Source organism: Centruroides vittatus, unplaced genomic scaffold (genome assembly GCF_030686945.1).
Source record: "Centruroides vittatus isolate TY-2023 unplaced genomic scaffold, ASM3068694v2 contig_1634, whole genome shotgun sequence".
Classification (NCBI taxonomy): Eukaryota; Metazoa; Arthropoda; class Arachnida; order Scorpiones; family Buthidae; genus Centruroides; species Centruroides vittatus.
The window spans coordinates 120,102-137,887 of record NW_027120992.1 but is presented as its reverse complement, the minus strand read 5'-3'; the positions used below and the strand labels follow the sequence as shown (position 1 = coordinate 137,887).

General features: G+C 28.0%; 1 protein-coding gene across 3 annotated transcripts in view; it reads right to left on the bottom strand.

The window, feature by feature from the left end:
• Window positions 1-17,786, bottom strand: part of Vha100-1 (V-type ATPase subunit a family protein Vha100-1) — an 89,186-nt gene that overhangs the window by 12,335 nt on the left and 59,065 nt on the right. For all 3 annotated transcript variants that reach the window (XM_067262895.1, XM_067262897.1, XM_067262896.1), the window contains 8 exons: window positions 15,349-15,475; window positions 15,193-15,275; window positions 13,168-13,261; window positions 10,228-10,440; window positions 5,109-5,259; window positions 2,196-2,335; window positions 946-1,082; window positions 776-854 (listed from right to left, as the gene is read on the bottom strand). In XM_067262895.1, coding sequence (XP_067118996.1) covers window positions 776-854; window positions 946-1,082; window positions 2,196-2,335; window positions 5,109-5,259; window positions 10,228-10,440; window positions 13,168-13,261; window positions 15,193-15,275; window positions 15,349-15,475 — 1,024 coding nt within the window. The remainder of the gene's footprint in view (window positions 1-775; window positions 855-945; window positions 1,083-2,195; window positions 2,336-5,108; window positions 5,260-10,227; window positions 10,441-13,167; window positions 13,262-15,192; window positions 15,276-15,348; window positions 15,476-17,786) is intronic.

The window sequence follows — 17,786 nt, the reverse complement described above, 5'->3', positions numbered from 1 at the left end:
GAGTCCGTACATATATTCAAAAACCTAAATAGACTCGAAAGGAACCCAATATAACATGCCTACTTAATTCCATTGTTCCTGGCATATATTTCTCATTTATTTGTACTTTTCTTATTCTTGAAGTAATTAATTGGGCTATAATTCCGAGTGTTGCAAGAAAAATGAACAATTTTCATTTAAGTACACAATTTTTTCACTGACCTACCATACATACACAAATGTTCCTAAAAGAAAGAAAGCAATGCTAGATTTTGGATACAAGTTCCACATTTATAAGATAGTATCCATATATATCAGATTAAACAGAATGTCTTAAAAGAGTAATGACAAATGAATTCATAATATTAAAAAGGACTTTCTCAAGCTATTACTCAACTTTAGACCGATTTTACATTGAATTTTTAAGCACCGTAAATGCATAGTTGTTGCTAAGGATTGGTTAAATAAACATAAAAATATATTTTTATAAAATCTTTTGAATATGTTGTTAATTTGCAATTATTAAATTTTTAACAATTTCATGAAATCAGTCATACCAAAGCATTTAATAATATTGCTTGTAACTATCAATTATTGTTATCACTAACAAAGTAAACAAAACACTTAGTAACTGGAAGAATACTGAATGTTTCAAATAAACTATGGACTCGAAGTTTTTGTCAGAATTTTTTGCCAAAAAACGGATTATTTGAGTAACTATGGTAATTTATAAGAAAAATTTACTCTGACATCAGTTTCAAATAAAAATCTTAGAGGTAATATTAAAAAAACTTACAGGATCTATTCCAAATGGATATGGAACATCAAAGTCTTTTGGATTTAAAACCTCTTTTGGTGGATAAAATTCATTTGATCTGAAAAAGTAAAGTTTATAATATTCTTTCAATTTTAAATAAATAAAGTTTAAAATATAATATAATTAAAACAATTGATAAGTTAGTTTACGTTTTAGGTGCGGGCCAGGAAGATCCAAAAATATTTAATGATTTGGAAAAAGCATCATTATATATTAATCCAGTATAAATAGAAAAACCACCCATGAGTAAAATGATGTATCGTCCATTAAAAAATGTAGTCCATATCTAAAAAATTAAAACAAATAATATTATTACTGATTATGATAATTCATATGATCTAATGAATAAAATTTCATCAATAAACCACTAAATTGCAAAATGTACTGAGCTCAGTGTATTTTAAAAACTATTGTGTTAAAATTTAATAGTAGTGATTTACAATTTTAAAACCAAATATCTTGAAGCATAAGAAAGCTTTTCATTTAAAATGCTTTATTAAAATAGTGAAAGTAAGTACAGGGTGGTATCTATCAAGTCTCGCCCCACAAAGTACTTCAAAAACTAATGGGTCAATCACTATAGACCTTTCAACAACAGCAAAAGGTCTACATGGCCTTTTTTTGCTTTCAGCCCTATGCTAACTAAGCCATGGGTAACTAAGCCATGGGACTTGTTCTCAGACCTAAGAAAACAAGACAAAAGTGTGACAAAGAAAATGTTGATCTTTTTTTCCCCCTTATCATAATGGGATTGTGGTTCACAATCCCATTATGATAAGGGGATTGTGTTAGTTTCTCTTGGTCAAATAGTAAACTTCAGAGTTTTGCTGCAATATTTTGAATCAAATGCAGAAGATATTTGTCAGAAAAGACCAGAACTACAGTATAAATAAACTGGATCCATCATAACTCCTCTGCACATACAACCTTTAAAACATGAGCATTTTTTTGCCATAAAAAAACTACACAAGTCTTCCCTACTATCTTTACTCATCATATCACCCCTTGTGACTTCTTTTTATTCTCCAAAATAAAATTAAAACTGAAGAGGCAGCATTTCAATATGGTCAAGGAAATCCAGTCCTAATCACAACAGGTAGTTTGGAATTCTAAAAACAATGACTTCCAAGGAGCATTTGAGACTTGGAAAAAGTGTTTGAATCACTGTATAAATGCAGGAGAGGACTACTTTTAAGAAATTTTAAATTAGTTAAGCATTAATATCTTTGTATATCAAATTAGCTTCTTTTTGTTTGCACCTCATTAGGTATTGTTTTAGTTATTCATAGCAATACAGTAGCTATTAATTACCAACTACAAAATTAATATTCATAAAATACTTTATATCGATACATTAAAAAGTAAAATCAATGAGGATAGAACTATTTACATCACTTACTTCATTATCTGATTTTTGGGCAGCCAAACCTTTTTCTTTGAGTACCATCCATGCAGCAAAAAGAAACATTAAAAGACCATGACCAGCATCTCCAAACATAACGGCAAATAAAAATGGAAATGTTATAATCGTATAAGGTGCTGTAAAGAAAAATTCAATAAATCAGAAAGAAAGAAAAAATAATTTTAATCAAAGTTAAGTCTTCTTTAATAAACTAAAAATTTGTAAAAAGAAAAGTTGAAATTTTTTTTTTCTCCTTGAGATATTTAAAAATGTCATAAAAGTTTATTTTGTGAAAGCAACTTTTTAAATAAATCTATCTGTATTAGCTACTTTTATTTTACTAAAGTATTAAATATACATATTGTCAGTCTAATTCACATACCTCATGTCTTCAAAATACCTACTTTATAGGAGACAAAAAAAACAGGTTTTTGAGAGAAGTACTGCATCTGTGGCAATGAATTTTTACCTATCTAAAATCAAATGCACCAGAAACACAAGGTTTATGACCATACAGAAGATGCATCACATCATTTTGATTATGATGATACAATGATCTCAAATACATGGAATTTGGAAATATGAGGTTTATAAACCAGGCTAACAATATATAACAATTAACCAAGTAGCTCAAAATTTCAGATTACTTTTATGCAGAAATTTAATTTATTTAATAATTAAAATTAAATAAATTATTTAATAAATAATTTTAAAATGTCTGAAAGAAAATATCAAATTTCCAAAGAAACATCAAATTTGTGACTGCTGCAAACTAGGTGGGAATGTGGGAACCTTCATTCTGAATACATTCGTGACTTAAAATTACAGTTGAACCTCGCTTAACGAGCGTAATTCCTTCCAGAGTCTTACTCGTAATGCGAAACACTCATTAAGCAAAACAATTTTTCTCATAGAAATTAATGTAAAATACGATAATGCTGGAACGTTCCACGCCGAAAAAATGCTCAAATGTTTTATGTATAATGTTCATTCAAAAAAGTTGAACAATATACACTGTTAAGGAGCGTGAATCATCATCATCATCTTTTCTTCTAGCATGAAATGAACCATCCTGGAACAAGAATTTGATTTGCAGGAAAAAAAAATCCCAGCTAATATGTTTGATAAACACTCCAAACGATATGCCAAATTCTTAGGTTATGTAAAGGCTATAATTAAATATTAGAAATTAATTAATTTGACTAGAGGTAGGCAGTTATGTTTCCATCTTGTATTAAATTTAATAATTATAAATAGTTAATTTTTAATTCAGACATTTCTAAAATTTAATTTGGAATCGGTCATTAAATTTAATGACCCAAGAATTTGGCATATCGTTTGGCGTGTTTATTATATAATGGGCTAAGGTTGTTGATGTTTACAAGTAATATATGTGAACACAAGTTTGGAAAAATATGTGATCACAAGCAACACTAAGATGCTAGCGGAACGAGTGCTAAACACAGACTGATGGAGCATGCCACATGCGCACAATTCGAGACTTCCCCTTTCCTCATCACTCCTGCAAAATATCGCTCGTTAAGCGAGGCAAATTTTTACAATTTGTTTTGCTCATTATGCAAAATACACGTTGTGTGAGGTGCTCGTTAAGCGAGGTTCCACTGTATTATATAATCATATCAAACAAAAAAAAATTGTGAGAAATATTGAAAAAAGTATATCTGTAGGACACAGTACTAAAGATCTGTATTGGCTAGCTTTAATACCAAATTATTTAATGAAGTATTTATGCTAAAATTCAATTTACAACTTGAATTTTTGGCTGTCTGGTTGACTATTACATATATATTACATAAATAGTTCAATATTTAAAACACTTTGAAGTTGACAAGGTCTAATAACTCCTGTACGTAGTTATTATAATTTTCTGCACATTACTTGTGATGGCATATATTCCACAGAAAATTGCTAAAACAAAAATAAAAACATTGTATATCCCATAAATTTTTCATCATGGAAGTTACCATTAAAAACACCTTAAACAATTTAGAAGGCATCATCTGACATTCTATAGAAGTAAGTTCCCCATTTTATTACTCAGAAACAAACAAGCAGAGCTTACTGAAACTTAGACATCTGATAGTATATAGTCATACATGCTAAATGGCAAGTGAAACAATATACAGAACACAGATGCATCAACAGTTGCAAAATGGCAAAGGTACTGAACAAGTGATCATGAGATAAACTATTTGGAAAATTTGAAAAAAACAATTTCCCCGGGGAAGACAATTTCCAAGTGATGACTATGTCAAAGACAAAAAGGTAAAAAGGCTCAAGATGTCAATTTTTATTTCATGTAATGGAAAAATCTAATGGTATACTACAATAAACGTCTAAGCAAATCCTGCAGTTTCATTGAAAAATAAGACAACAATGCCCAAACAAATCAGAATGTCTTACCTTATCTTTTACAGTTTACAAAAACTAAACAAAACTTACTTTCTGACTTATCCACGTATTTCCCTCCTTTTTTGTTATTTCTGTTAGTAGATGTATTAATAATTACAAAATAAGTGAAATAAAAAAAAATGAGATATTTTGCAAATAATATGGAAAAACTATTCTTCCTAGTTAACTAGGAATAATTTTTTTTTAATCCTTTTTTTCATCCCAATCTTTTGACATATTCCTGCAAGTTATTTTCATGTATTAAAATTTTTCTTTTTAAGTCTTCTTGTATTTCACATCTTATATCATGCATTCAGAACACTATAATCTATTCAATTCGCTTTTATAGATGTTGATTTTGAGCTTGCAGATTTGATATTATTTTTATTTTTAAAAATTATAGCAAGAATAAATGAAATTTAAGAAATATATTTTAGGATATGTAAAATTTTTAAAAACTTCATAAAACATATAATTAAAAAATGCATTTTGACTTGCCTGGATTAACTTCTCTGTAGTTAGCTACACCGTATGCATCTACAATGTTCTGAAATCCTTGTGAAAATTTATTTGTTCTATTATATGTTGGAGGTATTTCTTTTGTTTCCATTCTATTTAATATAGAAGGAACAGTACTACCACTTTGCTCCTAATAAAAATTTTACAATGCATTAAACAATTCTAATATTTAAAATCTGAACAATAATATAATTTAAATAATAATTTATTTTTATATTCTGAATAACTTGGCACATTGTTTACACAATAAAATTACTCATTCGTCCATTAAACTGAGGATACCAAGTTTCTTTTTATTTACTGAAATGTTTTTGACTATATACAAGTCATCTTTGGCAGTTGTTACATAATAGAATAGGAAAACAATTCACATCTATATAAACTATAAATAAAATACAATTAAATATAACAGCCTAAGAATGACTGAAAATCTTTAATGATAAAAATTAAAATGTAGGACTCAAATACAGGTATCTCTTGTACAACACAGTTTCAAAACTTGGTGAAATTTCCCATATAACAAAGTTTCCGGTTTGGTTCCAACATGGTTCAAGAATTTGGGAAACCCTCCATACAAAATTTCACAAGTTTTAGGTGGAAACCGTTATTCAATATTTTTTTTTGTTATTAAAACTGTGTGTTGTCTCAAATTTGCCCACAGATTTTAGAATATTAAAATTTTCAGTTTGTTTTGTGCCTTTTGACAAGTTTACTTTAATGAAAACTGATAGTGCAATTTTTTCTTCCTTCTCCTAGCTTTCCTATCAACCAGGTGTCATTGTCATTGCTTTCAGACTAGCCTGACTGTCACTGCATTTTGTTTTTTTATATAGATTAAATAAATTTTACTAAATACAAAGATTAAACATTTTTAGGTAGGTGTTATTAAGCTTTTTTTAACCATAACATAAGCAATTATTCTTAAAAATGATGACTAAAATACAATGGTATGTTTATATAAACATCCCTACAAACCCGATGTAATGCAATAACTCACCAACAATTGCCGTAAATCATCGAGCTATAATTTGGAATAAATAATTCTGAATTACAAATGAAATTGGCACTAAAGGGAGGAGTTAGGTGCCATCCTGTATGAAAACTGATAATTAAATAATTTAGATTAAACTGGAAGATAAGACTCGGCCTGAAGTGGGACTCGAACCCACAATATGGTATGTTGGTGGTTCAAGGTACGGCAGTATGTTGATACTTGAACTGTTCCAACTCAAACAATTGGGTATTTGAACACAAATTCTGGAAAAAATTTGCTCAGTACTTGACTGAACAAGCATAGATGATTGCTAGAATAAATTTTTGATTAATAACATATTTTTATTTCATCATTCATAAGAACTTTTTATGGTAAAAATAAAAAATACAAACATGTTGCTGATATTTCAAGATCAACAAAAAAAGCTCATAAGATGACAGTACTTTTATCATCTTCCATTCCAAAAAATATCCAACAATGAGTTGCTTAACTTTCCTGGCAACATTTAAAATTGCGTGTATGATGCCATCTGCTGCGATATTTTATTAAAAAATTTTTTATATTTTTAATTATAAAATTGCAAAAAGCTTAATTAAAGCAAAAAGGGTAGAGATGGGTTTTATAAAAAATTGTAAATGCTAATAATGAGTAAAATCGTCATTAAGTCCAACCCTACTAGAAACATGCCACACAGACCCCCCTCTCTATCTTCCTAACACTTTGACCTTTAACCACCAAAATTTAGTAGCATCAATCCTCCCTGCAAAATTTTAGAAATTTTTGACAAAAGACACAGGCATTATTAAGCTACAAAGTCTGTAAACAAAATTGTGTCCTCCACAAAAAAAAAAGAAAACCAACCTTTTTTACATTTCTCGATGTATTGTTTATATCCTATCTTATAATATAATCAAGATGGGTTGATAATAATAATGATAATAATAATAATAAGCGCAGAGCCCAAACAGTTAGGAGTTGAAAGTCGAAATTTGGTACACAGTTAGGGTACGTCACGAGAACGCACACTAAGAAGGGATTTTTTGAAATCCCCCACGGGGAGAGGGACAAGATTAAGTTTGCTTTATTTGAACTCTTCATCTTAATGTTCGATTTTATGTTTGAATTTATATTTATGAATGATTCTGGAAGATCCAGCTTATTTTTCAAATTTAGTAAACCTGAAGAAGAACCCAGAAAGCGTTACGAAAACATTTATTATTCATCACTTGGTGGTCCTATGCACTAGTTAGAGTTGCAGTGAGTCTTAATTATCATTATCCCGGCGTGGTAAGCAGATATCTAAAAATTTTCTAATTAGTCTCAGAAGAGGGGACCTAATTCTGGCAAATGGTTAAAACGTGTAAGATCTGCTATAATCTAATAATCTTAATCTTTTCTATCGTTACTTTTTGTCCGAGCAATGCTGGGCACATCTGCTAGTTCTATTATATAACTGTTAAAGACAACTTGTATATAGCCGAAAATGTTTCAGTGAATAAAAAGAAAGTTTGTATCCTCAATTTAGGAGATAAATGAATTATTTTATTGTGTAATTTGTTTTTGAAAAAATTTTCATATTTAAATGAAATAAACAATAAATTCAATTATTGATTGAAATGAGTAATATAACAAAAACAGAATAAATTTTCCTATATACATCTAACTTTATGTATTAAAAATAGCATTTTTATATTTTATGATTTTTTTTATCATACACAGTATAACTCTGATTTATATTTTACCTTATTCAGCTCAATTTTAAAATACAGTCTTTAAAGTAAAAGTAATGTATAAATTAATATTGTGCTATATATAGTGTGTTCCAGAATGAATGCTATTATTTTAAATTAGTAATTATGTTAATTATTATCTGAAAAGTTTGCAATGTTTGCCAATCAATAGCATAACTGTCTGAGTTTCATCTCCCATCTGTATTCAAATGTCTTGTTGTCTACTACATCTAGTAAGTGACAAACAAAAATTGACTCTTAGATAGAGAGGGTGTTTTGTGTTCTGCAGTTCACAAAATTAGAATCACTTATCATTGTGCAATATGAGTAATCTGTAAGAACTGTAGATTTGTTGCTGCTGTGAAGGAGTGACTACAAATCTGCAGTAACAAATGTAGGAAGAGTTTCAGTATTGGTTGGATGGATGCCATGTGACACAATTTACACACACAGAAACTGTAATGAGGAAATGTGAAACTTGTATATTAAAACATTAGAAAACTGTCCATTACAAACTTCTCAGATAATAATTAACATAATTACAATAATTTAAAATGATGGCATTCCTTTTGTAAGACCTTGTATATATAGTATAATATATGATTTTCAGTGAAATACTCTTGTAGAGTATTTGTTTGTTACAAAGATATAACTGTGGAGTCTAGTCTTATTCTCCCTCTTTATGAGAAAGTCCACTTTTCTATGGAGGATTTAGGATAGTGTTTGTTATAGTTTGTTAATATTATCTGCTTTCATTAATACAGAAAAACAGAACAGTTCAAGTGTATAACCTGAAATAAATACAAGTACTGGGATGATGCATTTAATGTTATACAAATGTGTTTTAGTATTGAGTATTAAACTTAATATCTGTTGCATTTTTTCTGTTAGTCTCTATTCTATTTGTGTGTGCTCTGTGAACTTGGTTAATTGGAATAAAATATTTATAGACCTCCATTCATCCATTGTCTCCATTTCTGAGTGCAAAACTATTCTTCAAAATTCACTTTTGCTTTTTAAAGTGTTTTGTATTAATCTAGAGAAATCCTCATTTGTATGTCAATAGTAATTGTATGTAATATTAAGTATATGTTTTAGTTTTACTTGAGTTGATGTGTAGAGTTTTAAGTTGTCTATATATAAAAAATAGAATAATGCATATTGTGTTGTTTTATTTTATTTGATGTATCAATATTTAGTATTGTTTAACCTATTCGACATTGAGTTTAAGGCTAGACAGATCCAGAGTGAACTTATAGAATCTTCCTAGAAAATGTCTCACCTAATATGTATTTGGTTTGTTTTAAAGTTCTCCAGTATTTCAATACATTTCCTAAAAATGTAATAAGTGTTGGATATCTTTTGTACCGTACATGGTATAGCATGTGTAATAACTATAACTGTAGGATGCTATTAAATGCTTTCCTGTAATCTATTGTAAGTATGACAAATGTATTATTTGTGCATTTGTCATAGAATAACTATTCTTTTCATCCCATGTGATTTCTTCAACAATCTTTTTGTTATTCTGTAAGAATGTTGTTCTATTTGATGGTATATTTTGTTTGTAATGCATGATGTAAATATTTTTTAAACTTTGCACTGCAGAAGACATATGATAGTTCTGTATCGTGTTAGGGTCTTTATTGCTGTTATTTTTGAGTTTCACACACATATAATGCCCCAAGTAAAAATTTTGGTATGTCTTGTGGATTGTTGATTGTGTGCATGAAACATTTGACTAGATCCTGATGCAGAAGTGTAAATTTTTTTTTTTACCAGAAATTGTGAATGTTTTCTTCACTAGATGTTTACAAACATTTTTTTTGTATATCTTTTTGGCTGTTTGTATGTTTATTTCAATACACGATATGATTGTTGTCTCATGCATATTTTGTTCTTTCTTTCCGATCCAGCTTGCTTCATTTTTGTATGTAATTGAATTGGACCAAAGAAAAGACCAATGTGAATTCTTTTTCTGTTAGTGTGTCGTCATGCTGTGGTTGTGTGATGGGTTTGGTATGTAGTTGTTGTAAAAATTATTATAATTATTATAGATTTAAATATAAATATAAAATTCAAGTTAATAAATTTTATTTAAAATAACAATGTTTGATATTAATTAAAGTACAAGACTGAAGATAAATCATATAATTTAAAATATTTTCTAAAAAACTGCTAAGTTAATTACATTATTGCTATAATTTTTTTTTTTTTTTTTTTTGGAAGTATAAGTTTCATAAAAACTGTTGTATAGAGAAATCTATTCTGTTTTCTTACCAAAATCACTACTTTGGTATTTGAAGTGATTAATGATTATCTTTTTAATTTTAAGTATAAAGTTAATATAATGTTAAATATAATTTAAACTTACTGTGCCACGACGTAAAGCTAACTGAATTTTATCTAAATCAGATACAGCACACCAGCATTCTCCTATCAAACATTTCTGTGTAACATCTAGATTAAAAATATTTAGTGTATGATAGATGGCTTTTATCTTTCGAACTTTAACAAACCAACTTTTAATATTTTTTGCAGCAGCAACAAGTACTCTATGTCGATGATCTTGTGTCTGTCCTAACACCTGTAAAAGAAACTAAGTAAATATTTATATTTCACAAAAGAAATAATTGAAATTGTACATTCACTCTTGCTTCGTGTGTGTGTAAAATGAACCAAACTTTTGACAAAAGTTTAATCACACAGTATACAACTCTTATGGAATAATATATCGCTTTTAGCCCTTAATACTATTTAGCGTGAATGAGATTAATAAATTCTTTAATGATTATTAACACCTTAATAATAAAAATTTACAATAAACTGTGGCTCCTTTAACATGTACATACTATAGAACAGTCAAAATGCATCTTGGACATAATAAACAGTCCCTCTTCAGTTGGTGTTCATACATATGAAATTAAATTATAAATACATTTAAAAAGCCATTGTAAACATGACGACTTCACAATCATCACTTCTTAGCCTTGGAACCCTTCTATATTATGTACTGTACATGTTAAAGAAGCCACAGTTTATTGTAAATCTTTATTATTAAGGTGTTAATAATTATAAAAGAATTTTTAATTAATCTCATTCACTGGTGTGACAAGCCCATACATATATATGTGTCTTGTTAATTTATTGTTAAATACAACTCTTATACCACACCACGTTCAAAGTAAGCTTCTTTGATGCAATACACTTCTCTATCACTTGCCAAAACAATCTTTCTTGGAGGCAAATTTTTGAGCTCTCACCACTGTAACTTTCACTTCTTCTGATGATTGAAACCTGCCATCCTTCAATTTCTCTTTTGTTTTGGAAACATAAAAGTCTGCATGCATAAGAAAAAAAAAAGTAAAGAAGCAGTGAAGCACTGTTAAGTTCTTAGTTAAATATTCATTGACAAGGAACAGCTGTTGTACAGGAGGATTATTATTGTGAATATCTGATTAAAAGGGCATAACAATGCTTCCCCAAAGTAAAAAGTTAATTTTAGAAAATGATTTTACCATAGACTTTTATCTGTTCCTTAACACTAAAGAGAGTGAGAGGCTGAGGTTCTAATCAGCAGCTATGGTGGCAAACACAGCTTTTACCCTTAAAGTACTTAAAGGAACATATAAATGGCCTTAAAGATTGCTTTGACAAATGTTATGGATGCTGGCTAATGTGTGCAGCTGCAAGAGGAGCTTGTTTCGAAGGTGATATGGTGTAAAAGTTTTTGTATGCTGCCATAATAAAACTTGTGATAACAGTTTGGTTCATTTTTACCTGTACCTCATATAAATAATGTATATAACAGTCAATATAAAATTTTCAAGCAATACACAAAATAAATATCAGGTTGATGCATATAAAATGGTCAATTTCACAGAACACATTTATAAATCACAAAACATAACATGATTTAGCACTGTAATCAAAATAATCTCAAGCAGCATCTATAAACTTCTACCAAGTAACAAATACATGAATGCCTTCTTCATAAAACTTGGATGTGCAGAAGGTGAAGCCATTAAAAATCTGATATAGGGTTGTTTCTTATGTGAATGTTTTCTCAGCTAGAAAATGATGCAGATGATTAAGAAAATAAAAGAATGTTGATGAAAAAATAAAATGAGTATGCTGAATGAGAGAAAGAGAGAGACAGAGAAACAGACTCACATCCCAAAACAGCTGTATGTACAGGATATGCCCTAAAAAAACGTGTACAAAAATTCATATGCTCAACTTTGCATTTTCAGATTATATTGCATATTCCTGTATAGGTGGAATTGTTATCTAACCAGAAATGCATTTGCTGATGCAACTTATCGTCAGTATGGAGTTATTATGGTTTGTGTAAAGTTATGTTGAGTCATCTTGTCAAATTTTTAATGGAAACAAATATCAAACAAAAATTATGCCATTGAATTTTATATTAAAGTCAATAAACCTCCCAGCAAAACATCTGAAAGTTTGGCTAAGCTATGGCAGATGCAATTCTATTGTGAAACATGGTTTATAGATGACACAAAGATTACAAAGAGGGTTAAAAAGCTATTGAAAACAAGCCTTCTTCTGAAAGGTAACACAAGTAAGACTCTGTGGATCCAAATTCTAAAGGTCAATAACTTGTACTTGAAGGGATTTTTGATCTTGATCACATATATAATTGTACAAACAAATTTTTCTAAATACAAAGTATATTTTTTGCTGGCAATTATCATCTATTTTTAGTAGAATCAATATTAATCAGTCTAATAAATCAAACAACATGCAACCATCCAAAATGTGGAGATGTAAGTTTTACTAATTTAACATGCAATTGTGATTATTAAAAATCAAAAATTTGTAAACTGAATATTTACAAATTGTTTTAAATCTATTTTATTGTTTTTAAATAATTATTTACCATATTTCTTGTTCTAAAATATTTCAATTGAATATTTATTATTAAAAAAATGGTTCAAAAAGAATTTTAAATCTATTTTCATTTTAGAGATTGAAGAAGGTTCAATTTTTCTAAAGGCAAAAGTACTTTCAACAAGTTTTTAACAACTATAGCATTGAATTAGCATAATTAATAACTATGTTATTGATATTATTCTGTTGTAGGACCAATCATTATAAGTATATATTGAAAAAGCAGATACTTCAAAAACTATTCACTATACATTTCATACCCCAAACTTCATGCATGAAATATTGAAGTGTAATAAAAAAATAAATTTTTGATTTTTATAAATAAATTATAACAACAATTCTAAACAAATCATTTTTATGAAAAGAGTTTTTTTAAACTTTTAGAAAAATGATACTTAACAGTATTTAAATCTTCAATTCTAGTCATAACACCAATAGACATTTCTCTTCTATCAGCTGGAGTCTCAGGACAAGGATATAATGTAGCTTGAAAACTAAAAATAAAGTAAAAGCAATGTACAATGTCATAAATTAATAGTGTTTAAGTTTTACCTTTAAGAAATATAACAAAACTATCTTCTCAATCAATGTTGTAATTCTGATTTAAACATACAACATTTTTAATCATTATATACTTCAAGAGCTCCACTGTCATTCAATTACATAGGGGGAGAAAAAAGTAAAACACTTAATACATTTTAAAAGCCAAAATGGAAACATTTTTAACACATTAAATGCCACAATAGTGGGCCATAAAATATTATCTGGGCCATGATCCTGTTTTTGAACAAAATAGCACAAATGTGATGGCTACTTAGTATAATTTTACCTGCATTGTTAAAAAACATGTTCTTCTCAATTTTTAGGCATTTTGCAAAATTGCAACATATGACCCGAATGATTTTTTCTTCTTGATCATGTTATGTCATTTTGTATGCTTATCAACTTTTGAATTCAACAAAACTTCTATCACTATATCTACTCTTCAAACCTGATAACTGGAGTGGTTCCTTGTCTAGAGTCACGAACATTTTCGACGCCCTCCTGGGCTCTTCTTCAGGCTCTACCGAATTAGCCGTTACCATTCGAATAAACTTTAGATATGAATTTCTTCCAAATAATATCATGTGCAAATGAGTAGATATAGTTATATTCCGGTGTGTAGAGAGATTGTAACTTCTATCACATTCAAGGTTGCATAAATGGACCAATACAAATCCAAAATAAATAGAATAATCATTGAAATAATATACCTTTTTTTTTACTATTTATGTTTAGTGAGAGATAATGAAGTTTATTTCTTGAATATTTGTTTTCGTGTTATTTTATTTTTACAATATTGTACTTATTCACATTCATTGTGCAAGAAAAACATTAGAAAAGGCAATTTGCACATTTTTCATATTTTATGGGAGAAAAATTTACATTCCTATTTGTATTCTATTATTAAAAAAATTTACTGGATTGAGTGCAATTCCTATTCCCACAGGCCATGTTTTAACTATTTCCATTACATTTATATAGCTCCAAAGTGACACAGCTCAGGTTTTAATGTATAGTGTGTGTTGCAGAAATATATTAAGCACCGTGCATTGCATATTTGCGACACACGGTGCTTAATATATTAAACTTTCCGTGAACTGTAGTTGGTTGAGTACTAGAAATGAGTGAAGTGGTTTGTAAATCTCATACAAGTATACTAGAGAGATAGCAGAATAAATCTGCTGTATAGTATGTTTGCATTTAAATTACAGTTTTGCAGTTTGTGCTCTAATTTTTATTTGATTTCAAAAAGATTCCAAAGTACATAAAAATATCTGTTGGAGAATAAATTTAATTACAACAGTTTGCATTCTATTAGACTGACTTCATGTGGAGTAATACATGTATATTTATATTGATATTATAAATTTTATTTAAAGCTAAATTTTAAAAAAATTATTTAGTAAGATTTTCAAATTTTAATAAAATTTTTATAAAAATGTAATATTTAATATTTGTAAGAATAATATTTAAAACTTTTTAAATACAATACTAGCATTTACCAAACATTGATTTTGCTTACTTTTTCTTTGTTTAGTAATTATAGAATGTGCTTTGCATTTAAAATTTTTTTATAGTTTTACTACTACTATTATTATATACAAATTTTATACATTTGTGTTACTAATAACAAATTTTTGAGATGAATATTTTTTCTATTATTCGCAATGTCAAGTTAATAAACAAAAATACCAAATTATAACATCTCATTTCAAAATTATTATATATACATTGGGGATAAAGTATAAATGGGAATAAAGTTTAAGCATATAAAAGAAAAATGTTGCTTGATTATTACTGCTATAAATGTAGAAAGAAAAAACTAAATGCGCAAAAAACATTAAATTTAGGCATAGATTACGTAAACGGCATAATTACTTACCCTTCACAAATTTTTTTTACTCTTGTTTTTAATTGTTCTCCTTGAAAAAAAATGACAACTACAGATTTATGTACTTGAGCACCCTTGATAAAATAATAAATATGCATAAATATGTTTTAATATAAAAATTTTACTAATTAAAAAAAGAAAACATACAGTAACAGGGTCTTCTAATGGCGTTTCTATATCTGCTTGTCTTAAAAAGACATTTCCTCTACAAACTCTCCATAACATGCGTTCAAATGCAGGCAACCTTTCTCTTAAAATAACACCGGCCACAAATCTGGAAAGTGAATCAAAATGTTATAATTACACAAAATTTTGATAAATATATCTATATTTGTAATTTTAGAAAATATTAGAAATTTCTAAATATATAAATCAACTATACAATGAAACTCATATATCATTTATATAAATCTTTCTAAATATAACTTCCACATATGATATTAATGGATTAAATATCAGATTTGTAATCAGTTCATACATAAATATCTGACTTTATCAATACATTTTGTAAATTTTTTTATACATATGCCTAATGTACTATTTACTATGTGACCTTATCAATGCTGATTATATTATTTGGTTAAAAATATTTTTTTTAATAGCAGGCATAAGTCAATTTACACAGGAAAATGCTAATAGATAATCATTTATTTAAATATAGTTACACCGAAATGACCCTATGGTTATCTTTAATGTATATATCCTAAACAAATCACTCAATTTAAATTAGAGTATAATTTATTATAGTGACAATAAAAATTATTTTATTGTTGTAAACAGTATATCAGATACTTGTTCTTGACAATAAAAATATGAAAATTTTCTTGTATTTTGATCAATAAATCAATTATTAGTTTAATTATACAGTAATCCCTCTATTTACACAGTCTCCATTTATGCAAATTCACTTTAATGTGGTCATAATCAACTAGACATCAGATGTCACCACAAGGTATAAATTTAAAATTTTTAAAGGTTAAACTCATTGAAGTGAATTAACTTCACATACATTGTGTATATACTAGTATACACATTGTAATCATAAAAATTCAGGAGTTTTCCGATTTAATTTATTTAATAATCTTATCTACAGTTGTGTACTAAACATATGTAGTGTAGTAAAAAGTCACAGAGAAACTAGAGTTTCGAGACAATGATTTAAATACCTCTGTACTTTTAGCTTGGAATGACAATAAAATGTTTTTATACATTATGATGCTTGTATGTATTATGTTTCCTTTATACAGGTACTCCTCACTTTACGACCGAGTTCCATTCTGACGACTACGTCGTTAAGCGAATTGGTCGATAAGTGAGGAGCTTGCACCGGGAATATAGGATTGTTGTAAAATTATCCAAATTATGCAACAAACTTCAAATTTATTCATAAAAAGACTATTATAGTATGCTATTAGCCTATTATAGTACTATAAGACTGTTATAGTATGCGCAAGCCTATTATAGTATGCTTAGTGTGCATGTCACCATTCGCCACTGACCGACACTCAAGCTGAGAAAGGGGATTCCCCGAATTGCAGGTCGAAACTCGATTGGTCGTAAGTGCGGGTGGTCGTTAAGCTGATAGGTCATAAAGTGAGGAGTACCTGTACTAAATTTATTATAGTTTGATTAACATTTAATACAGCATTTCATAAACAATGCCTCTGGATATTTCTCTTAAAATTTGAGAGGAACAAGCAATTTAACATGTTTGTGTCAAAATGCATGTAAACCTTTTATAATAAACAAAATATTTGTACCTCTATATAAATAAAAATAAATTGTAACCATGGAAGACTTCATGCTGATATCTGAATAAGCAAGAGAGGAGAAAATTGACATCCAGGCGTTATGTGTGTATGTACACACATAACGCCTGGATGTCAATTTTCTAGTCTCTTGCTAATAAAAATAAAATAATAAACTTTCAGAATTTGTAATTTAAATGTATTTTATTTTACATATAGGGTTTATTATTCCACCACTTACCGGTCCTGTGCAATTTATTATTAAATTTGAGTTACATTTTTTGGAAAAACTCCATGGTTCCATTTACATGCTTTTCATTTATACAATGTTTTCATAAAACTAATTACTCATGTAAATAGAAGGATTGCTGTAATTTAATTTTATAAAAAAATATTTTAAAAATGCCAGAAATAGTTATGAAAATTATATATATGAAGAATGAATATTTATATATAAAATCATTTTTGAATTTTTTTTTTAGGAATTTGTTGATGTAAAATACAAAATATGGTGTTTTGTGTTTTAATAATACTTTTATTTCAAAAGCAATTATCAATCTCCTCTTCAGTGAAAATTTGTAAAATAACTGTATTGTGATAACAGTAAACTGAGTAAAAATATTAAAAAATAATAAACAGCTTTACAAAAGTATGTTTATTGTTTAATTTCATAGGAACAACAAACAAATAGAACACTATCTACACGTAATAAACCTAAAATAATAAAAACAACTAATTTCAAAAAATAACAATATATAGAGAAATGGCAATTATATGTAAAACTTTCAATTTAAACGCTTCAAATATTTTACAATGAAAATATTAAGAAAAATATAA